The sequence below is a fragment of the Giraffa tippelskirchi genome, chromosome 5 (assembly GCF_054371585.1).
Source record: "Giraffa tippelskirchi isolate mGirTip1 chromosome 5, T2T-mGirTip1v1.2.pri, whole genome shotgun sequence".
NCBI classification, from domain to species: Eukaryota; Metazoa; Chordata; class Mammalia; order Artiodactyla; family Giraffidae; genus Giraffa; species Giraffa tippelskirchi.
In genome coordinates, this window is record NC_137279.1 from 184273668 (window position 1) to 184299086 (window position 25419).

Consider the following 25419-nt stretch of genomic DNA (forward strand, 5'->3'; position numbering starts at 1 on the left):
GATTTACAGAAATACTGCTCTGTTTTACATGACTAAAATTCAACTAGCTACTCCACTCAACTTTCATGAATTCTATTAATTTTCTAATAAAGATCCTTACCAGAAAATGATGATAATTTTGTCTCCCTCTTTCCATTATTTCTTCTAATTTCTTTAACATGTGTTGGGTCGAAAATCCAACAAGAGTTAAATAATAATGCTGACATCTGTAATTTGTGTTCATTTAGTAATTATTAACAGGTTTCCATCATTTTACTTTTAAATTCAATGACTGTTATTGATCAGAAGTAGGTATTTCCTTACCTGATCAAGAGAGTATCTATTATAAGAAATGCATAGTGAATTACATTGAAATTTTTTTTGGCATCTATTTATCTAGTCTTATTTTACCTGCTGATGAAGTTATACATTAAGAGATTTTCTAATACTGACTCATCCTAACATTCCTACATTATACAGTATATTAAGGCATATTACAAGTAAAAATCTTTTCTAATCTCAGAAAATTCCAGAAAAAAAATCAATATTCATGGGTATATTTTAATGGTCTCCAATCAGCTCTCTTTCTCAGTCTATCACAGTTATTTAAAACTTCTGATATATTCCTTAAGCCTCAAGTACCTATTATTTATGTAACATAGTAAAATACATATATATCTTAAGTACTCTGCTTATACACCTCACAATGCCTTCAAGGCAGAATCATGTTTATGTTAGCATCCACCCAACAATGACTAATTTCACAAATATTTAATAAAAAATTAATGACTAATAACTTGAGAAGTGAAAATCTTATGACCCAAAAGCTCTCAGAAGTAGAAAAACAGATGTCAAAACCAAAAAAATCCTTTACCAATATCTTTACCTTCCCTTTGTTTACCATAAAGTATATATCAGTATTACAAGACAGTGTTTCAGAAATGAAAAACCCAGATTCCATAACCAAGTTAACTTGACATAGCTAAAAAACAAGCTCCAACATTTAATCACTGCATCCTACTTTCCAAGACTATATGACTCACTATTGTCACAATTAACTGATTTGCTTTCCCATTCTAACCCATTTATTTCAATGAGATTATAGATTAGCTCTCCTTTTATTATGAGCAAAAAGAAAAAAAAATCATTATTTTAAAGTAGTATTTACTGAATTCCCAGCTTTTAGAATCTATAGAAAAGGGGAAAAGAAAAAATGAGAAACAACTTTTATTTATAGAACAAAGTTTGGTAGACTAATAATAAAGCCTTGATGAAGGCCCCTGATTGGCTCCTTCCTGGCCACATGGCCTTGAATAACTTATTAACCTCTACAAACCGCAGTTCCCTTATCTATAAATAGACTTAATATCATCTACTCTGGCTTTTTTATTCTGGAGGATGAAACAATGTAGTACATATAAAAGAATCTGTAATTGTAAATATTATATAGAAAATATAATAGCATGCAATAGGATTTGAATGAAGAAATGTAACCAGGAGGACAAACGATGCTATGCCAGTAATAGAGGAAGGAGTATGACAACTGGCAAACCCAGAAAATTGTAACTGAAGAACAATCAAGAGCAATTGGGAAGAAGTGGATAAACATATATAAACACATTTCTGTATCTTAGTGAGTTACACGGGAAAGTAAAAAAACTAAGACCAAAATGAATTGTGTAAAAAGGAGAATAAGGAAGCAAGTTGAAAGCAAAGCTACAAGTTAAGCAAAGAGAAAAGTCAAGGGAGGTTTTTACAAGGTGCCAGGAGCTAAAGCTATGATCTTATGAAGTCAAGAGAAAAGTTATCACAAGTAACTGATGGTCAAAAGTAAAGACTGACCACAGCTGTTAAATCTATCAGTATTTTATGAGCATTAGGTTAATAGTACTGTTTCAGAATCTAAGAAAATAATTCATTGGAACTCCTTTTTCCAACCTATTTTTCGAAATGAAGAGTGATAAAGCATTAGGTAGTACTGAAAAATGAATACAGATTTCCAATGGTCACTGAGGAGAAATACCTGAAAGAACAGAACAATGAAGAAGGAAGCAAGAGAAGGGGAGCGGAAACAGGAATGGGGAGAGGAAGTAGGAAAGAAAGGGAGAGAAGGGTAAGAAAGGGAAAGGGAAGTAAAGAATCCGGTATCCATAGTTCAATATGAGGTCCCCTGAGGAATTTCTAGAAGAATTATGAAGGTCTGATCCCACAGGATTGGTGTAGCTGATAACAGAGAGGACTTCTCAGAGAAAACCTAGCTTTACCCACTCACGCATTGGAACTTCCTTATTTTGAGATCAGCATAAAGAATGCTTCTAGACCTTATGCCTTGGACTTACATTCCTGCTTGGTTCTCGAGTCCAGTCAATCAAGTGGTGAGCTCTTACGGAAGTTCTTCCCCAAAATCATGACGAAACTTCCTATTTGGTATTTTATAACACATTATTACACTTTGAATAGTTGATAAAAATGTAGGTATTTCTGGGTCCTGACAGTTCCATCCTACTGTTGTTCTCTAGTCACTGGAATATCTGATTGTTTTCAAAACAGTAATACAAATAACCCTTCCTGATGCCCCCTTCCCCTAATGTATGTAGTCTTTGCTATAACTGTCTTTCATCTCAAGGAGTGTCACTGGGTCATGTACAGGGAGAAACTGATGTCTTTGGTACCCTGACAGCACTGCGATTCCTCATGGATTTCTCGTGTCCAGATTGGGACACGTAAAGGATGGAGATCTGCTCTGTATAGACACAACAGTAGTCTTCTGAAATATACATTGCCATATAGGTCTCCCCTAGGGTCAGGACATTTCTTTCTCTCTAATTCAGACATCTCTATTTTGCCTGCTTCTATTACCATTCTTTCAATCTAACTTCTACCATCTTCTTTGTAGCTACCACACTCATAACCGTCCAACTCTACAGCTTTATCATCACTACCCTATACAGCTACCTTCCACTGGGCACCGTGGAATTCCTCTTTAATTGAAGCATCAGTCTGACTCACATAAATCACTTATATCTCTTGCCTTTTCTTACTCTAAAATAGTGGTTCTCAATACCAGAGGATTTTGTCCCCCAGGGGACATTTGGCAATGTCTGAGGACATGGTACTACTGGCAACTAGTAGGTAGAGGTCAAGGATGCTACTAATATCCTATAATGCATAGGATGTATTGCCCTTCACTACAAAGACCTATCTGGCTCAAACTGTCAACAGTGCTAAGAAACCCTGCTCAGAGACATCTGAGTGAAAAAAATCTCTTCCACGTAAGTCTCACATTCTCAACCACTCTAACATAAAAGAAAGATATGGAAAGGTAAGCTTTCTCCAGATCAAACGTCATTTCAAAAAAACAGCTAATTCATGCTATCTTTACTTCTCAGCTTCTGCACTCATACCATCTGTATAAAATACAGAACACCCTCAAACAATTGCTGCTATTGCATATTCAACCCTTGGTCCTTTTCTACATTCTAAAATGATTACACCATCTTTATTCTGTTCCAACCACCGCTATGTCATTAACTGCATGGATAACTTCACTGACTTCAGGATTCACAGTTAAAGGATCTCTCCGACTTTCATCTCCAGAGCAACCTTGAAATAACAGAGCTCTATCCCTACCCTTTTTACTCACACACCTCAAAACTGGAATCCTGTATCACCTGTCAAAGCCTCCTTTATCTTCAACCCACTGATCTAAAGAACTGGTTCTTCAATCAATTAACTCTTCCAAAGATAACCTGCCCATTAATCCCTCCTGAAAACCACTTAAATGTTTACATACTTCATTAGTAGTAACTGGAAAAGGTTTATTACTACCTTATATAAACAATCACACCATAAACTCATAAACCTCCATAAACTTTACCCATGTCTGCCATTATAAATCTCAAATCCTTGAAGACTCACTTTCCCTAATCCTTCACTAAAACTGTAAAAATCACAGAACAGCATCATTAAGGAACAAAGTGGATTAGAAGCCTTAATTACTACTTGGAAAAAGTTTCCTGTAACTCTGGTTGATTCCTTAGTATTATTCTTAAGATAATTCAATTTCCTCAACCTTCATTAAGAGTCTCCTCTCACCCCATCCACAAAACACTTCTTAATCAAGAACTTCCTTTCTTGAATGAGTAATGCATGTGTGGAACAAAAAAGAAGAGGGGAAAAAAGGTGAAATGTTTACTTGAGCATTGTCAGGTTCATCTTTAATCCTGTCTAGTAGTCCCTGCTGTGGTGCCATTGCTTTGTCATACTCATCATCCAAAGGTTCTTCTTTAATTCTAATATTTGATGCAAAGGAATTTCCCAGTTCCGAACCAATGGATTCTTTATTGGCAAATGGATAGCTGGAATCCTAAAACACAATATAAAGGATTAATAAATATTCAGATTTTTAAATTATTCCTCTTCAGGTTTAACACCCAAAGAAAAGCTCACTGGAAATGAAGAACTCTATGGATGTTCATTAGAGTCCCTATGCTTACAAGTAAATGTGATGTATGTCCAAATATCAAATACAAATAAAGAATCTAAGCGCAAAAACTTCTTAGCACATCTCCAAAGATGTCCTTATCCAAATAATACAGGAAATTTTAAAAAACCAGTGCTCTACCTATACATATAGTTACAGTTTAGAAAATCACATAAAGAAAACTTTGACACTTGCCACAGTTACAGCAATCTACATACACACTGAAAACTTACCCTAAAGTTTGTTTCTGGGGTTTGTGGTAAATGGGTATGTAATGTTTCTTCAACTTGATTAGCTATTGAAAGAAAAAAACAAAACAAAACAAACATATGTATATGAATAACAAATCTTACAAAGAGTGACCTAAAAAGCTATTACTTGGTAATCACCTCTCTTTCCAACAAAGATGCTCATTAGAGTGAAAAGGGTACCAAAAAATACCCACAAAGTAGTTTCACTCAAAATAAACAACCTGGCCCCACCTAACTTTTAGCCTCATCTCACACTATTTCCTTGCTCAAACCTAAACAAAGTGGTTACTTTATTCACTATGTTCTAAAAATTACTTAAGTTTGTTCTTCCTCATCTCTGCTTATATCATTCCAAGTCCCCACTATCCTAATCTTTACATAGTCTTCCAGATTCAGCTCAGTTCAAAAATCACCTCTCCTCTAGAAAACCTTCCCTTGTCCACTAAGTTAAAAATCATTTCTCTTCTAAGAATACCTAAAACACAGTTTCAGTTATTTCAAAGAAATATTATTGTACTGCTTTATTAAAAACTCTTCTACCATTGTCTTCAATTATAAATTAAATTTTATGCTAGTCAACTGGTCATTAACACTGCAACTACTTGACTTGTCCCTTCTGCTATTAGACATGTTCCCTGAAGATAAGTACCCATATAATTTATCCCTTCTAGGCATACTGACAATACATTAAATAATATATACTAAAAAATACAGTATACCCTTGTACACCCTTGTACATAATGGATACTTAAACTAATTGTTCTTTATAATGATACTGATTTGTTCTATCATAGTTTTCCTAACACTGTCAGAAGAAATAGTAATACAAGGACTATTATAGTCAACCTTGCTTTCTTTCACACCTATTGAATATTTATTGAAATTTTACTATTTTCACTACACCAGGTTAGGCCCCAAGAACACAAAAATGAGTAAGATACAGTCCGGCCCTCAATAAACTCTCACACTAGCAAGTAAAGGCAAAACCAACAGCTATGATACTGTGTGATAATTACTATAAATAAATGAGGCAGAAACAAAATGCTATGGAAATATAGATGAGGAAACAAACATTCTTGATGCAGAGAGATTAGGTAGAAGAGGTTTATGAGTTAGGTACTGTTGGATAAGAAGCACTTTTACAGGCATATATACAAGAGAGAAAATGACATGCAGGCAAATGGAACAGCAAGAGAAAAGAAAGGCACAGAAATAAGATAATGTATATATTCAAGAATGGAACTGAAGCTAAAGTATAGGGTATGCTGGGCAAAGAGGCTCAGGAGGAGTCTCAAGAAACTTTTAAAACATAAAATAGAAATGTTATCAAAAAGAAAAACCCTCCCTAAATTGGACTAATTGGTGGGACAGCAGTTTGAATTAGTGCTTACAGCACAAAGAAGTTAAATCCAACTTCAGGTTCCAATGTTCAACCAAAGAAAATGAACAGGTGATTCGAGTATCTCGCCTTCTCATCAAAATATTGCAACCAGGGGAGGGAGAAATGAGGTTTAGAGCTATTTTTCAACCATTTATACCATTACCAATAGTTACTGGGAGAAATTCAGTCACTCTGCAAAGAACAAGGATAAAAGAAAAATGACAAGCTTACAATGAATTTAACTGTTCACACTTTGCTTAGTATCAGAAGTAATAAAAGCTGTATTATTATCAGTATGTTGTTATTTATTGTGTTTTATGGCTCTATTCCAACAATTATTACCTGCTTTATCAAAAAAACTGCTTTTCAACCTTGAATCCAACTCTTTATGGGGTTTATCCAACCGTTTTTCACGTTCATGATAAGTTAGGTCTCTATTTTTCTCCTTTCCAGAAAATGTCTCTTTGCTGTTTTCTCTTACTAGACTAAAATCTTTCCGTATTGATTTAAAGACAGAAACCTGATCAAATTGTTTAGGAAAGTCTTTTTTTAATTTATTTTGAATCTGTATTTCATTTTCATTGTCTGATTCATGCTGTGTGACTCTTCTCTCTACTTCCAAGCTATCATCAGTATGAATTGAAGAAACAAGATTGTCCTTTGAACTAAAATCCTGTTCATCCTCATTGTCACTACCAACGACTGGAATTCCTGCAAGATCCCCAGAGTTCAAAAAATAATCATCTTCATCCAGCAATGAATTTTCAGATCCTGTTTGATTCGGCATTCCATAAGACATGCTGTCAAGGGTAGGAGTTAAGTTGTGGTCTATATCTTCAGACATTTCTGTATCCATGATACCACCACCTTAAAAAGTAAAATACTGTTTAGACAAATGATAGTGCTAAAGATGACCATATTTATAAGGTCTGTCTGGCATTTAACAAATTATATATATTTTTTTCTTTTCAAACAAAATATAGATAATAATACTGCAGTGTTCAATAGGTGTGACAGATAAGATATCCCTATCTGACAGATAAGGAAACAGGGACATAAAACTTGAGAAACTATTTTAAGTTAGAAAGAAAGTCAATGCAATATAGAAAGAAAGAGTACCAACTTCAGAATGAGACGTATGTGTGTTGAAACCATAGCATAATTACTGAATCCTGAGAAGAAACTCTAAGGCTTCCTTATCTATAAAACAGTATAGTACTCACCTTGGAGATTAATCTGTGGTGAGGTTTAATAATCGTGCGTATAAAGGGCCTACTAACACAGAGACTGACACACAGAAGGGGATATGAAAGTGATAATCACAGTTCTCATAGAGACTGTTCTGGGGAGCTGAGATTAGAACCCAGTTCTCTGACCTCAGAGTCCTAATTTCTCTACACTAACTCTTTAAAAACACTTACAGCAGTTACTGTTTACAATGGTGAATATTAAAACATAAAAATAAAATTTATCCAAGCCAGAATAAATATTAAAAACTTACTGTTTGAACTACATGCTCAAGTCTCTCCCATTCCAAAATAAACCAAACAAGAAAATTCAGTTCTGTTATTTCTTTTTCCTGCCCTAATTCACCTTTCTTTCACAAGCTTCTAGAGGAAAAGTTTACATTGGTTTGTTTCTACTTCATCTCCCAGTCATTAATCCTTTGAACTTATTGCAGTCTGGTTCCTAATTTCACACTGGAACCTCTCTCATTAAGATCATCAATGATTTCCTCATGGCCAAATTCAATTATTTTTTCAATCTTTATGTGTTATATCCCTCCCAGATAAAATACTTTGGTTTCTTTGACATGTACTATTTCCTACTTTCCTTACTATTCTATTAATTTATTCCATTCTCCTCTTCCTATTTTATGTGCTCAATATTCGAATTCTCATCTCATTTTATATACTCAGACCATTTTATTCACCATCATACCCTTGACTTTTGCTGATGACTTCCCGAATGTTTTAGCTTAGAACTTTCTTCCAAACTTCAGATGTCTATATCCAACTAGCTTCTACAGGACCCCTAAGAACCTTCAACTTAACGCCTCAAAAATCAAATTCATCATGTTCCCATTCCAAGCATACTTTCTTGTACTTTATTTCTGTCACTTAATTAATAGCACTGCCAAATCAGCAGACTGATCAAGACAAAAAAAAAAATCACTCCAATTCTCCTTCCTCTTGGACAAATTCTGTTAACTGTATTAATCTCTCTCTCAAATCCATCTCCTTCACTGGTACCATTCCAACACTTCACATCTCTTCCTGTTGACAGTGCACTAACTCAATCCACAGGATACATTCTTACAAATCCTGCCCTCAAACCATATTTAACTGGTCCATGAGCAAACAAACTAGAACTGGTGAAAACAGAGTGAAGCAAAAACTAAAAATATTAGTGGCACCAACAGCTTTGCTTTCGTTTCATGTGGCTGGATCTTCAAATCATTCCCTGAATTCCATGATCCAGGATAAATCTGTCTTTTTGTTCAAACTGATTTGAGTTGGATTACTTCTAATCAAGTCTCAACTAATATAGGGTCCAAATGAAAGCTTTCCTCAAGTTGCCCCCTTCATAAAGATATCAGAATCATCTTTCTAAACCATTAATCATTCCACATTATATCTTCACTTGAAATCCTTCAAAAATATCCCTCGGCCTAAAAGTACTCACTCATTCATTCAGCACCTATTTATTAGGAAATCGCTTGATGGTAACTACTCTGCTAGGTTCTAGGGATATGATGATGAAAAAGATAGCTGTGATTCCCTCTCCTCAGACAACTACAGAAACAGACTAATAGAGAAAATAATAAAATTAGAAAATCACCATTTTCACTTAACTAATTAATTTTAAATAAAGATGGTAAAATCATAGGAATTTCCACAACTTACTTTCACATAGTATACCACAGAGAAAAGCACGGAGGGAAGAGAAAGCATGTACAATATCACAGATATTCACTATACTATTGTTATTCTTTAGACTGTTTTATTTGAAAATTTTCATAATAACAGAAGAATAGGGAGAAAATATAAAGAACCAGGTTGTTAAAACACACACATAGTGAGATAAATTTACCAGATCATAAGGCAACCAAAGATTAAGGTTAGAGTCTTCTCTACAGAACAGTTTATCCTTACTACCTGACCACATGGTATATGCTCAGTAACCATTTAATGAATGAAAGAATATGCATTCTTATGATCAACATTTTAATCTAAGTACTATAGTATATAAGAAATCAACTAAAAAGTAACATTGCAAGAGACTTCCAAAATCTTTATGTTTATATTCAGGATATGATATTGGGAGGGAAGGGGAATCACCTGAAAAGAACTGGATCTCTCACACCAAAATAATTTCCAGATGTATTTAACTTTTAGACATAAAAAAATAAAAACACTAATATAAAAAAAAAACATGGAAAAATTATTTTTAGGGAAAAGCCTTTCTAAGAATGACACAAAACCTAGAATAAAAGACTGACTGAATAAAAGAATAAAAAGACCAAATGTGACGATAAAAAATTCCTAATGAGAAGGAAACATAAGGCAAACCAAAAGATCAAAGACAAAGCTGTCAAAAACATTTTACTGCACTTTACATCACAACAGGTCCTTTCCCTAATGGATAAAGATTAGACTCTTAGTTCACTAAAGATACAAAAACCAAATACATTTATAAAAGCAAAGGATCTACATGAACATTTCACAGTAAAGGAAACACTAAGGTTGAACTTTGCTCATAAACGAAACGCAAATTAATAATGCAGTTAGATACCATGTTCACAGAGCAGGTTGGTAAAGACAAAAGGATTTTGATAACAGCCTGGCAGCTATGCTATTGGCCAAAGCTGTCAAACTATGGCCCAAGGCCAAAAAATACACAAAGAAGAGTGTGGCATAGACCATATGTGAGCTGTAAAGCCTAAAACATTTACTGTGTGGCCCTTAAGAGAAAAAAAAAGTTTGCCAATCCCTGTAGTAGGGAATCCTTACTATAATCCCTATCAGGGAAAGTATAAGATGGCACAGTCATTAAAAAAAAAAAAAAAGCAACCAGGCAATAGTTATGAGACTTTACACATACCTTTGATCTTAGTAATTCAATTTCTAAGAATTTCTCCTATAGACATTTCTCAAAAGGTCTATGAAAAAGAACACGAATAAACAGCAAAGACTGGAAACAGTCTATCTGTTCAACAATGAGGCTCAATTAACTATAGTACATACCTGTAACAGAATATTATATAGTTGGTAAAAAGGATGAGGCAGCTTTATAAGAGTTCTCAGAGTCAATTAGTAAAAATACCTAAACTGAGAAAAAATATACATATATATATATATTAGGCTATCACTGCTATATGTTTTATAATTTTATGTGTATGTTTGTGTATATGTTAAATATACCTTCCACTGATTTTCTGTGACACCAGAATCAGGTGGCTATGAGACAAACTTTCAAAGCATATCCTTTTGTATCTTGAGTTTTGAACCACATCTATTGTCTATTGAAAAATAAAATTTATTCTCATTTGAAAATGCACTCAAGATTTAAAGCTTTTTCAGAGGTGGCAATTGCTATTAAGTTATCTAATTCGAATTGCAATTTTGAGTTATCACACAATAAATCTACAGGCTGAATAAAAGTGTATGAAATTAAATTATGTTAGTTATATTAGTATACATAATTAAACAGAACAGAATTGTACTCAACCTTGTGGTCGAAATAAAAATAGGTTCTGTTTCTCAGAGCCTACATCTACAGAAAAAAATGCAACACTAAATTGTATTTGGGGATACAAGTGGATAATGAGACACTTGAAAGGAAATTTCTCACAAAATATTCCTACCTAATTTTTAGACACTGAACAGGATCAGTATGTTTGAGGGAAAAAATGGTATATGGCTGAAAATGAATAAGTGTGAGGAAGAGTGCTTAAAAATGATAAAAAAGAAAACACTCTAGTCAAGAAATGATATACAAATTTGGGAGTCATAGATGAAATGATGGTACTTAAAGTTCATGAGACTAGTTAAGATAACCTAGATTGAACTTATTACTGATGGAAGAGAGCTGAGAGTCCTGAGGAAGGAATCAGGGAAAGACTAAAATGGAACAAACCAATGAGACAGGAGGAAAATTAGGGGGGTGGTGTTACAGAAGCAAAGTGAAGAAAATATTTCAATTAGGAAGAAGTGGCCAACCTTAATGAATGCTGCTGAGCTAACACAGTAAAATGAAGGCTGAAGACTGACTATTAATATTGGCAAAGTTGAAACAAACTTCTTACTTGGCAGGAGCTTTATCAGCGGAAAATGGATACACAAAAGCTGGAGTGGGGTGATCCCATAAAGAGACTCAGAGGAGAGAAGTGAGGAGAGAACTTAAAGTACAAACAACTCTACAGAGGAGTTTTGGTCTAAATTAAAGAAAATGAGCAGAAACTGGACTAAAATCTAGAGTGAAAAGTTCTTCTGACTCTGTATTTTTGTTTTGTTTTCTTTATTTTGGGTGGTTTTTTGGAGGGGGGAGTTTTGGTTTTTAAGATGAAGACTATCACAGCTTATAGCATACTCCTAGGAATGATTCAGGTCCGTTTTCGTTCCAATCCCAAAGAAAGGCAATGCCAAAGAATGCTCAAACTACTGCACAATTGTACTCATCTCACGCGCTAGTAAAGTAATGCTCAAAATTCTCCAAGCCAGGCTTCAGCAATACGTGAACCGTGAACTTTCAGATGTTCAAGCTGGTTTTAGAAAAGGCAGAGGAACCAGAGATCAAATTGCCAATATCTGCTGGATCATCGAAAAAGCAAGAGAGTTCCAGAAAAACATCTATTTCTGCTTTATTGACTATGCCAAAGCCTTTGACTGTGTGGATCACAATAACCTGTGGAAAATTCTGAAAGACATGGGAATACCAGACCACCTGACCTGTCTCTTGAGAAACCTGTATGCAGGTCAAGAAGCAACAGTTAGAACTGGACATGGAACAACAGACTGGTTCCAAATAGGAAAAGGAGTACGTCAAGGCTGTATATTGTCACCCTGCTTATTTAACTTATATGCAGAGTACATCATGAGAAACGCTGGGCTGGAAGAAACACAAGCTGGAGTCAAGATTGCTGGGAGAAATATCAATAACCTCAGATATGCAGATGACACCACCCTTATGGCAGAAAGTGAAGAAGAACTAAAGAGCCTCTTGATGAAGGTGAAAGAGGAGAGTGAAAAAGTTGGCTTAAAGCTCAACGTTCAGAAAACTAAGATCATGGCATCTGGTCCCATCACTCCATGGGAAATAGATGGGGAAACAGTGGAAACAGTGTCAGACTTTATTTTTTTGGGCTCCAGAATCACTGCTGATGGTGACTGCAGCCATGAAATTAAAAGACGCTTACTCTTGGAAGGAAGGTTATGGCCAACCTAGATAGCATATTTAAAAGCAGAGACATTACTTTGCCAACAAAAGTCCGTCTAGTCAAGGCTATGGTTTTTCCAGTGGTCATGTATGGATGTGAGAGCTGGACAGTGACGAAAGCTGAGCGCCGAAGAATTGATGCTTTTGAACTATGGTGTTGGAGAAGACTCTTGAGAGTCCCTTGGACTGCAAGGAGATCCAATGAATCCATCCTAAAAGAGATCAATCCTGGGTGTTCATTGGAAGGTCTGATGTTGAAGCTGAAACTCCAATACTTTGGCCACCTCATGCGAAGGGTTGACTCATTGGAAAAGACCCTAATGCTGGGTAGGATTGGGGGCGGGAGGAGAAGGGGACGACAGAGGATGAGATGGTTGGATGGCATCACCGACTCGATGGACATGGGTTTGGTAGACTCCGGGAATTGGTGATGGACAGAGAGGCCTGGCGTGCTGCAATTCATGGGGTCGCAAAGAGTCGGACACGACTGAGCAACTGAACTGAACTGAGGAATGATTCAATAAAGACAGAATAACAATGGGAACAGAATCTAATAAAGATTCGTTATTTGTGTATATATAACTGACTCACTCCACTGTATAAGAGAAATTAACACTGTAAAACAACTATACTCCAATAAGAAAAATTAATTTAAAAAAAAAAGAGGTAGGGAAAAGAGGGAGGGGACTTTCCTGGTGATCCAGCGGCTAAGACTCCGTGCTCTCAATGCAGGAGGCCTGGGTTCGATCTCTGATCAGGGAACTAGATCTTCGCATGCTGCAACTAAAGATCCTGTGTGATGCAGCAAAGATTGAAGATCCTGAGAACCGCAACTAAGACCCATGCATGCTAAGTCGCTTCAGTCATGTCTGACTCTTTGCAACCCTATGGGCTGTAGCCCACCAGGCTCCTCTATCCACAGGATTCTCCAGGCATGAATACTGGAGTGGGTGGCCATGCCCTCCTCCAAGGGATCTTCCCAACCCAGGGATCAAACTCAAGTTTCTTACATCTCCTGCACTGGCAGTCAAGTTCTTTACCACTAGCGCCACCTGGGAAGATCCAATGCAGCCAAATAAACAAGTATTTTTTTAAAAAAGGGAAAAACTACTAAGTAAGTAGGAAAATCTGTGCAACAGGGATGTCATCAGTACATAAATTTCCTTTGTGCGAGAATACAATGAGCCTATTGGTTAAATGCAGGTAGGCTGTTAAGATTTTCTGAAAGAAGAATGAAAGCTATTTAAAGCACTTAAGTACAATATTTGTGTTTGAAAATGAAAATAAACTTCATGAGGTCAAATGAACTTTTATGCCTTGTCCTCCTTTTTGCTTCTGATTTAGTGGCATATTGATATTTGTATACTATACCCAAGAATCATTTCATTTTAAAGTACAACCACCAACTAAAGAACCCGTTAAAGGAACCTACATAAATGAACATTATGAAAAAAAAAAAAAAATGAACATTATGAAAGGGCTATTACTTTCATTTCCAATATATTACTCAATTAATTCCATATATTTTTATTTCAATAAATGATAACTTTCAGAAATAAAATAATGTCAATTGTAACTTCAACCTTAGAAGTTATTCTCTAATAATTCTGACACTGCTTTTCTCTCTTAATAAAGAAACAAAGGATCAAAAGAAAAAAAACAAACTCCAAAGAATGCAAAAATAAATAACAGCAAGCATAGAAGTAAGGTAATCTTGGTTCATTTTAAAATTTTAAATTAGCAATTTGCTTTGGCACTGAAATATTTCTAAGAGATGGTTTATTTTTGTTTTCAATAGAATACAATCCTATGATTATACAGTAGAGGTGACAAATAGATTCAAGGGATTGGATCTGGTAGACAGATTGCCTGAAGAACTACAGATGGAAGTCTGAAACACTGTATAGGAGGTGGTGACAAAACCACCTCCAAGATGGGCACAGACAGCAAGGACCTAAGAGAAACAGAAGAGATTAAGAAGAGGTGGCAACATAAAAAGAGATGCATTTGAGTCAGTTCTAATGAGGTGGATGAACCTAGAGCCTATTAAACAAAGAGAAGTCAGTCAGAAAGACAAAATCAAATATTGTACATTAATGCATATTTATGGAATCTAGAAAGACAGTACTGATGAACCTATATGAAGGGCAGCAGTGGAGACACAGACAAAGAGAACAGACTTACAGACACAGGAGGAGGGGGAGGGAAGAGAGGGAGGGATGGATGGAGAGAGTAACGTGGAAACATATACATTACCATATGTAAAATAGATAGCCAATGGGAATTTGCTGTATGACTTCAAACCAGGGCACTGTAACAACCTAGATGGGTGGGATGAGGAGGGCGTTTCAAGACGAAGGGTACATAGGTAAACCTATGGCTGAATCTTGTTGATGTCTGGCAGAAACTAACACAATATTGTAGAGCAATTATCCTTCAACTAAAAATAAATAAATTTAATTACTTAAAAAAAAGAAGAGGTGGCAAGAATACACAGAAGAACTATACAAAAAAGGTTTTAATAACCTGGATAACCACGATGGCGTAGTCACTCACCTACAGCCAGACATCCTGGAGTGTGAAGTCAACTGGGCCTTAGGAAGCATTACTATGAACAAAGCTAGTGAAGGTGATGGAATTTCAGCTCAGCTATTTCAAATCCTAGAAAATAATGCTGTGAAAGTGCTGTATTCAATATGCCAGCAAATTTGGAAAACTCAGCAGTGGCCACAGGACTGGAAAAGTTCAGTTTTCATCTCAATCCCAAAGAAAGGCAATGCCAAAGAATGTTCAATCTAGTGTACAACTGCGTTCATTTCACATGCTAGCAAGATAATGCTCAAAAGTCTTCAAGCTAGGCTTCAAAAGTACGTGAACTAAGAACTTCCAAATGGATAAGCTGGATTGAGAAAATGCAGAAGAATCAGAGATCAAACTGCCAACATCCACTGGATCATAAAAAAAGGGAATTTCAAAAAAACATCTACTTCATTGACTATGCTAAAGCCTTTGACTGTGTGCATCAGAACAAACTGCAGAAAATTCTTAAAGAGATGGAAATATCAGACCACCTTGCCTGCCTCCTGAAAAACCTGTATACAGGTTAAGAAGCAACAGTTAGAACCAGACATGGAACAACGGACGGGTTCAAAATTCGGAAAGGAGTACGTCTAGGCTGTATATTGTTACCTTGCTTATTTAACTTATATGCCGAGCATATCACGCGAAATGTAGGGCTGGATGAAGCCCAAGCTGGAATCAAGATTGCCGGGAAAAATATCAACAACCTCAGATATGTAGACGATACCACTCTAATAGCATAAAGTGAAGAGGAACTAAAAAGCCTCTTGATGAGGATGAAAGAGGAGAGTGAAAAAGCTGGCTTAAAATTCAACATACAAAAAACTAAGATTATGGCATCCAGTCCTATCACTTCATGGCAAATAGATGGGGAAAATGTGGAAGCAGCAACAGACTATTTTCTTGGGCTCCAAAATCACTGCAGATGGTGACTGCAGCCATGAAATTAAAAGATGCTTGCTCCTTGCAAGAAAAGGAGCTATGACAAACCTAGACAGCATATTAAAAAGCAGAGATATCACTTTGCCAACAACAGTCCATATAGTCAAAGCTATAGTTTTTCCAGTAGTCATGGACAGATGTGAGCGTTGAACCATAAAGAAGGCTCAGTACTGAAGAACTGATGCATTCAAATTGTGGTGCTGGAGAAGCCTCTTGAAAGTCCTTGGACACCAAGGAGATCAAACCAGTCAATCCTAAAGGAAGTCAATCCTGAATATTCACTGGCAGGATGGATGCTAAAGCTCCAATACTGTGGCCAACTGACGTGAAGAGCCAACTCATTGGAAAAGGCCCTGATGCTGAGAAAGATTAGGCACAGGAGAAGGGGACGACAGAAGATGAGATGATTGGATAGCACCACCAACTCAATGAGCAAACTCCAGGAGATAGTGAAGGGCAGGGAAGCCTGGCATGCTGCAGTCGATGGGTTGCAAAGAGGCAGACACGACTTACCAAATGAACAACAACAACAAAGTAATAAAAGCCCCTTTAAACTATAAGGTTAGGAATATAGTTCACCAGTTAAAAGTCCAATAAAGTCAGGAATTAAAAATGAAACATACATGCTTTAAACATTTATTTTTACTTGGTATGTATAAAGAAAGCACACTGACCTATCAATGATGATCAGTAAGACTTTGGAAATGGGTTTGCTAATTTGAGTTCTTCCTTGAACAAATCACAGCCCTAATGCAACCTTCCTGATTACAACTTCGGTTTCTTTAGAATGGAATGAGAAAATAAAGGCACCTCCACGTTTTTACTGACTTGACCATGTTAAGTCTTCCTAAAGCATTAAAATTATTCACAGAAACAATTTTACTTTTCAGAGGAAATTTCATTATTGTCAAAAATGGTACAACTAAAATTAATTACAATAAAAAGTACTACTAGAATAAACATGTTTAGGAAATTCTGACTCTTGTAAGCATGCAATTCATCAAAAGCTAAATCAAGTTGTCTTCTTCTGAAACTACTAGATGCTCTTCAACAGTCATTCTAGCTTCCTCCCTTAACGACAGGCCCTCATTCTCATTGGGGCACACTTGTTGCAGTTCAGTAGCTAAGTTGTGTCTGACTCTTTGTGACCCCATGGACTACAGCACACCAGGCCTCCCTGTCCCTACCATCTCCCGGAATTTGGCACACTTACAGTAACAAAAAGATTGTAATCTCAGCTTATGATCCTAAGGTGAAAAAGCATATTGGTTATTAATAGGCCAATAACCAACAGAAAACTTTTCATGGAAGTGGACAATAACTGGAATACAACAAAACATTCTTCTTTCAAACTGAAAGTGTCAATTCATTAGTGAGCCAGGGCTGTAATTTTTTTTTAAATAGACTACAACAGAAAACATAGTTCAGAGTCACAGTAAGTAATGCTATAAAACACTGCAACACACACAAGTAGATCTCAACGTAAAATATATTTCCAACAGCATCAAACTTAAAAAAGAAAACAACCAACAGCATTGGTAATGGATGCTAAGTAAACTTATTATGGTAATCATTTTGCAATATACACATACAGCAAGTCATTATGTTATATACCTAAAACTAATACAATGTTATATGTCAATTTTATCTCAATTAAAAAAATGTTTACCTATGGCTGATTCATGTTGATATATGGCAGAAACTAACACAATATTGTAAAGTAATTACCTTCCAATTAAGAATAAATTTTAAAAAATGTTTTAAACAAAACAAAGACAAGCACTTCTAGATAATTTTGCTTCTGATGCACACTGATGTTTGAGGATCACCGAACAAAAGCAAAGCTTCTCAACAGTTACTGGATATCAGAATCTCTTGGTAAGCTTGGAAACGGATTCCTGAATTAACTTCTAAAGATTCTGACTCAGCAGGTCAAGGGTGATTTCTAACACACCTCCAGGTTATGATAATACTCTACCACACTTGACGTAATAGGCTCTAGTTTTTATGAACCAGGTGTAATTAACTTCAGATAATAAATCACTATACCCGGAGGCTGAAAGCAATCTTCATCAAGTCCAATCTCTTTATCAGATGGTTGAATTTCTTTCACAAAACCCTAAATGGTCAACTGTCCCTCTGAATGTTAAACCAACTGAATGATAAACCACTGAATGATCTACCATACAAGAGATGAATCACTTATGAACCATTTATGATAGTTCAAAAATAATCCATGTTAAGTACTAATGAAAATGAATTAGTTTTCTCAGGGAGTCATGACTCATGATTACTGCTCTCTCTTCTTGTTTTCATTTAAATATGTATTGTTACTGTGGAACTATGAAAAGAATGCCATTGATGATTCTATACATTCAATGAGGAGAGATGAGACTCCTAAGTGAGATTCACAGAACTTTTCACTAATTTTTGCTTTTATTTGTTCCCACACTGGGGGAAAAAACAGGAATATCCAGAACAATTTGACTTTATAACTTGCTAAAAGGTGACTGACAAAGGTGAACGCTTGTAACACCTCTGATAGAAATTGGTTACATTTTGTCAATTTCAATAGCCCACTTGTACACTATTTTTAGAGCTAAAGATTTAACACACATTATAAAACAAGTAACTATTTGTTCTTTACTGTGAGGACAACTAAAGTAAATAGAACAGACTACTTTTTTTGAATGGTTATTGATATTTACAGTGCTCTGAAAGCAATGATCAAAAGATCAGAGATATCTATAAATAGATATATTCAGCATGTCCAAGGTCTGTTAAAACTGAAGCATATCACTGCAACAGAATATCGTACATTTTAATTGAGTAAAATACTTATATATTTTATAATATTTCAGAGAGTATATTACTTCTATAAGGAGAAAACGAAATTTTAACAAAACAGTAAAAGCTAAAGTAATTCATGTGCTGCAGAAGCACAATTCTACAGAGGTATGAGGAGCCAGTTCCAACTGTGTCCCAATCTACAGTTCTACAACTTCCCTGTTATTCCTTCTAATTCTCAATTTCTGTGATTCAGTTGTTATATATAAAACACAATGTTTTAATTTTCATCTTCTCTCCCTTCTTGCCACACCAAATCAGCTGATATCCTTTTCTACACAGTAAACAAGGATCTGTTCCAGTCCTGAACCTTATTTTTTATCCCACCCTATTTAACTAGGAAAAAATGCAATGGTAAAATAGCATTTTTAAGAGCTTTAAAGCTGTACAAATAGAATAACTTTCACTTTTTCACCTTCAATGGCATTAGTAAACTTACAACCATTTCATGCTGTTACTCTCTTGAACTCATTAAACTCAGAAACTCAGAAACATCAATTCTATTATCTCATTTTACCTGCAACAATGTCAACAGAGATTTAAACAAAGAAAGAAAAAATCCCACTTTATCTACAGTAGGGGCTGGTAAACTCTTGATCAAAGGATGGCCCCTGAGCTAGGAATAGTTACATTTTTGAGACAGTAAAAGAAAGAAGTAGGGGAGAGGGGAGGGAAGAGGAGGAAGAGAAGAATGCATGGGAGACCCTATTCTTTGACTACATCCTACAGAGCTTAAATGTTTACCATTCAGCCCTTTATGAAAAAGGTTTCTTGACCCCTATCTACAGGAATATTGCTGAGTGTAGTTCACACAGTATAACTTGCATCATGCTAGGAAAACATACAGCACTAAATAGGCTTAGAAAAGCCCTAAGGGCAATTATCTACAGAACTACCTCTGAGTTACACCCAAAATGATTCAGAACAAAGCAATTGCAAATGAGGCACTAGGTATAATACACTATCATAAAACTACCTGCAGCTGTAGCAGAGTACTGGCAACAGAATAACCCTTCTGCTGTGAGTAAAAAACTTGACGAAATATGTAAAACAAATATACCCAAAGTATGGACAACAATAAACACAAGACGGTGATCTCCGACAAAATGAACTAATGAGGTGACTAGCCTACACTTTCTGCCTGGGAACATTTAGCAAGCTCCATTATACAGAGGGAAAATTCAAGTAGAGCACACCAGTCTCAATAAACTGGGGAGATGTACTGAGAAAACTAAAGCAGCTGGTATTTGGAGGACACACCACCAAAGAAGAGACAAATATACACTGAAAGAGCCCTAGAAATTCTTTGGCTGAACAGTGAGCCACACATGAGACAGTGGGGAAGGTTATGGTTCTGTAAGATAAGGCAACATATGAGAACCCTGTAAATTCTGCTCAATTTTGCTGTGAACCTAAAAATATGCTCTAAAAATTAAAGCCTATTTTAAAAAAAACAAAACCTCATCAAACAACTAGGACAATCAATGGAGACCTCAAAAAGTCACACATTAAAAGTAGAACTAAACAACTCTAAAGCCAACCCTAGAGCCGCCCTAACAAGCTTTAAAAGCAAATCTCAAAAAAAAAAAAAAAAATCAAGCTGATTCAAGCAAACTGTGTGTCAGAATAAAATTCAACGCTCCTTAAAGGAAATATAATATGAAATATAAAATATAATCTAACACTTAATGTAACATTAACAATATACAGCATCCAATCAAAAACTAACACATTTGAAAAAGACACGAGAGTCATAACCAGAAGAAAATTCAGCCAACAGAAATGGGGCCAGAAAGAATATAAACGATGGGATTAGAATTAGCAGAAAATACTTAAAAAGTTATAAAAAAAAAAAAGTAGAAAGATTTAATGCAAAGCATGATCTTAATGAGGATAAAAGTAGAAACTATATTTTTAAAAAAGAAACTTCTAAAACTGAAAAATATATCTGAAATGAAAATTTAACTGAATGAGTTAACTGCACATTAGACTATACAGATGAAAATAGTAAACAAGAGGAGATGGAAATAAAAAAACTATATTATTATTGTTATATATGAAAGAATGTGTTGTTATCAGCAGACTTATATGACAAGAAATGTTAAAGAAAGTTCTTCCTAAAGAAAAGACACCGGATGGAAACCTAGACCTAGACAAGTGAAGGAACACTGGAAACAAACAGAATTAAAAGCAAAAATAGGGACTTCACTGGTGATCTAGTAGTTAAGACTGCCTGCTCTCAAACGCAGGGCGGCCAGGTTCGATCTCTGGTCAGAGAAGCAACTATCCTGCATGAAGCAACTAAAGATCCCCGGTGCCATAGTGCAGCAAAGAAGATCCCATGTAGCCAAATAAAATAAATAAATAAATAAAACTTAAGAGCAAAAAACAGATAACTTTATTGCAATATTTGAATAGTTTTAACACTTCTCTGCCATTAATTGAATAGCAGGAAATCAATAAAAATATAAAAGACCCCAAAAAGACACTGTCAACCAACTGAACCTAACTGACATTTATAAAATGTTAACCCATAAATGGCAAACACATATTCTTTTCCAATATACATGGGACAATCACCAATATAGATCACATGATAAATGATGGAAATATTGTATGGAAGAAGTATCAAAGAATGGAACTCATACAGAATATTTACTTTGACCAAAATGCACTCAATAACAAAAGCACATGTGGAAAAACCCCAAATATTTAGAAATAAAAAACTTCTTTTAAAAAAAGTGACTGTTCAAAGAAATCACAAGGAAAATTAGAAAATATTATAAACTGAATAGGGGCTACCCAGGTGGTGCTACTGGTAAAGAACTCACCTGCCAATGCAGGAGCCATAAGTGACATGGATTCAATCCCTGAGTATGGAAGATCTCCTGGAGGAGGGCATGGCAACCCATGCCAGTATTCTTGCCTGGAGAATGCCAATGGACAGAGGAGCCGGGGGGATACAGTCCATAGGGTCGCAAAGAGTCAGAAACGACTGAAGAGACTTAACATGCATGCATGCACATGAACTGAATAAAGTTCATGAACACACAATGAACATACAACTTAACAAAACTTGAGAAGGGCAATAAAAGAAGTCCTTAAAGGGGGAACTTACAGATTTATGTATCTAAAACCTATGACCTAAACTTTTACCTTTAGAAGCAAGAAAAAAAATCAAATTAAGCACAAGGTATTGACTGGGCTTGCCAAAAAGTTCATTTGGTTGGCCAAAAAGTTCATTTGGTTAGTGAATACACTGTTCAATAAAGTTCTTGGCAAAAGTGAATATATTAATGTCTTTTAATTTTACTTAAAAGCAAACAAACATTTGGCCAACTCAATAGAAGGAGTAATAAGATAAAAAGAAAAATCTATATAACAGAAAATAAACAGTGAAGAAAAACCAAAAGCAGGATCTTCAAAAAGAACAAAAATGATAAGCTTCTAGACAAACTAACCATAAATGGAGAGAAATAAAAAAGGCAAACAAGTACATGAAAAAGATGTTCAACATCGTTAAGTATTTGGGAAATGTAAATCAAAACTGAAATGAGATATCAAATCACACTCAGTTTTGAAGTCTGAAAAGACCCTGCTGCTGGGAAAGATTGAGGGCAAGAGGAGAAGGGAACGACAGAGGATGAGATGGTTGGATGGCATCACCTACTCAATGGGCATGAGTTTGGGTGGGCTCCGGGAGTTGGTGTTGGACAGAGAGGCCTGGAGTGCTGTAGCTCATGGGGTCGCAAAGAGTCGGACACGACTGGGCGACTAAACTGAACTGAACTACTGTCAGAAAGCAAAAATAACCACATAGGTGAGGATGTGGAGAAACTGGAACCCTTGCACACTGTTGGTGTGAATGCAAAGTGGTACAGCTGCTATATAAAATAGTACGGCAGTTTCTCAAAGAGTTGAAAATGGAATTACCACGTGATCTCAAAAGAACAAAAAGCATGGTCTGTAAGAGATATTTTTATCTGTACACCATGTTCACTGCAGCATTATTCACAATAGCTTAAAGATGGAAGTAATTCAAGTATCTGTCCATTGCTGACTGACTGATAAAATGTGGTATTATCCATATGATGAAATATTGTTGCTGGTGTTGTTGCTTTCGGTCTCTAAGTTCTGACGGACTCTTTTGCAAGCCCATGTACTGTAGCCCACCAGGCTCCTCTGTTCATGGGATTTCCCAGTCAAGAATACCGGAGTGGGTTGCCACTTCCTTTTCCAGGGGATCTTTGGAGCCCAAGGATCAAAACCACATCTCTTGCATTGGCAGGAGATTCTTTACTGCTGAGCCACCAGGGAAGCCCATGGTGGAATATTACTCAGCCTTAAAAAGGAAGGAAATTCTGACATCTGCTTCAACACAGATGAACCTTGAGGACACTATTTTAAATGAAATAAACCAGTCCCATAAAGACAAATACTGTATAATTCCACTTATATGAGGTACCCAGAATAGTAAAATTCATACAGACAGACAGTAAAGAGGTAGATGACACAGCTGAAAGGATAAATAGGAAGTTTATTAGGTACAGACTTTCAGTTTTGCAAGATGAAAAGTTAATAGATTGGCTGCACAGCAATCTAAATGTAATGAACACTACTGAACTGAGCATTTAAAAATGGTAAATTTTAGTTTATGTGTATTTTTACAGTTAAAATATTTTAATAAAAAATACAAAGAGGAGGAAAGGATAGAGAAGACACAAATTACCAATCCTCAGGAGTAAAAGAGATAGCACTAAAGGATTCATTAGAGAGTAAGAGTAAGATAATATTATAAACAACCTTGTATCTCTCAATTGTGTGTGTGTCTGTGGTTTTTTTTTACCACAGTACACAGCTTGCAGGACATTAGTTCCCTGACCAGGGATCAAATCCAGGTTCCCTGTAGTGGAAGCTCAGAGTCCTAATAATCATTGGACCACCAGGGAATTCCCTATAAACAACTATGTAGAAACAAATTTTAAAACTATGAATGTAAACTAAAACTATTGTTCACAGTATATGACAACACATTTAAAAATTATTAATAATTCTATGGAAATGAATTCACAACTTAGATCTATAATATCCAGAACAGTAAGTCACCAGCTACATGCTTAAATAAAATTAGAACTTCAGTTCTGCACTTACCACATTTCGAGTACTCTATTGCCACAGACAGTGGCTACTATACTTTAATGGTGTGGTACAACATAGATCATTTCAATTGTCAGAGAAAGTTCTACCAGACTGTGCTGACTTATGAGAAAATGCCTTGAAAGGTGTAAATTACACAGAAGAAATAGAAAATACGAACAGCATCAAGATTAGATGACATCATTAGTAAATTAAATACTTAAGGAAGAAGTAATACCCACCTTACATGAATTCTTTCAGCAAATATAAGAGAAAGGAACACTTTCTAACTAATATTATGAGGCCATTATCACCCTGGAACCAAAGCCAGAGAAAGATGTGACAACAAAAAAAAAACCTACATACCAATATCCTTTATAAAAATTGCTGCTTAAAAATCAGAATACTTAAAATATTAGCAAATTGGATTTTAAAAGATATAAAACAAACAATAGATCATGACAAAGTATGATTTACGTCATGAATGCAAGATGGGTTTAAGATTCAAAAATCAACTCACCACATTAACACAATAAAGAAAAAAACATGATCATTTCAGCATATGAAAACAAACCATTTGACAAAATAGTCATTCATGAAAAAAATCTTTTAGCAAATACAGAGAGAGAAGGTCCTCAACCTGAGAAAAGGTATCTACAAGGATAATAAAGATCAACTGGAAAATTTTAAAAAAAATTTTTTTTAATCATTACAATAGAATAAAACATAGGAATATTAAATTTCAAATTAGTAAGGAAAGAATGGACTGTTATTAACTGACTTGGAAAGGAAAAATTAGCTAGTATAGGGAAAAACTGTACCTTAATTTATCCACATACACACAAAACTGAGGCAAAATATTAAAAAGACCAAAACAGGAATGCTAATTTCTTAAATACATGCAAAATCTATAGAATAAAACTACAAAAGGTTATTTAGAAATTTAATAATTTACTAATTATTTACAGATTTAGAGAAGAACTGAATAAACTCAGAAATATTCCATGTTCACGGATATATTTAAAATGTTAATCCTCCTCCAAATTATTCCATAAATTTAATGCAATTCTAACCAAACAGCAATGGTTTATCTATATACCTTTACATGTTGATTCTAAAATGTCTGTGTAAATACAAAGGAGTTGAATAGACAAAGCAAATTTTAAGAAGAGATGGATGGCTTACACTAACTTGTTTTATAAGTCTGTAATTATTTTGAAGTAAAAAGTTAAAAATGATTTCATGATACAGTACATCTTATATGTAAATTATACATCAGCAAATATAATTTTTTAAAGTTTCATTTACAATAGCACAAGAAATTTTAAATGTACAGGGACAACAAAATATGCGTAAGACTAGTACTTAAAACTACAAAACCC

At 35.3% G+C, this 25419-nt stretch overlaps 1 protein-coding gene across 12 annotated transcripts in view; it reads right to left on the bottom strand.

The window, feature by feature from the left end:
• ZMYM4 (zinc finger MYM-type containing 4) overlaps positions 1–25419 on the bottom strand; it is a 157236-nt gene that overhangs the window by 63133 nt on the left and 68684 nt on the right. For 6 of the 12 annotated variants that reach the window (XM_081488952.1, XM_081488950.1, XM_081488951.1 and 3 more), the window contains 3 exons: positions 6437–6961; positions 4696–4757; positions 4175–4345 (listed from right to left, as the gene is read on the bottom strand). The exons of 1 other annotated variant lie outside the window; for it this stretch is intronic. In XM_081488952.1, the coding sequence (XP_081345078.1) occupies positions 4175–4345; positions 4696–4757; positions 6437–6961 (758 nt within the window). Of the gene's footprint in view, positions 1–100; positions 1685–2318; positions 2400–4174; positions 4346–4695; positions 4758–6104; positions 6287–6427; positions 6962–25419 lie in introns of those variants that run through there. 5 more of the 12 variants (XM_081488957.1, XM_081488956.1, XM_081488949.1 and 2 more) reach the window with 4 other exon arrangements.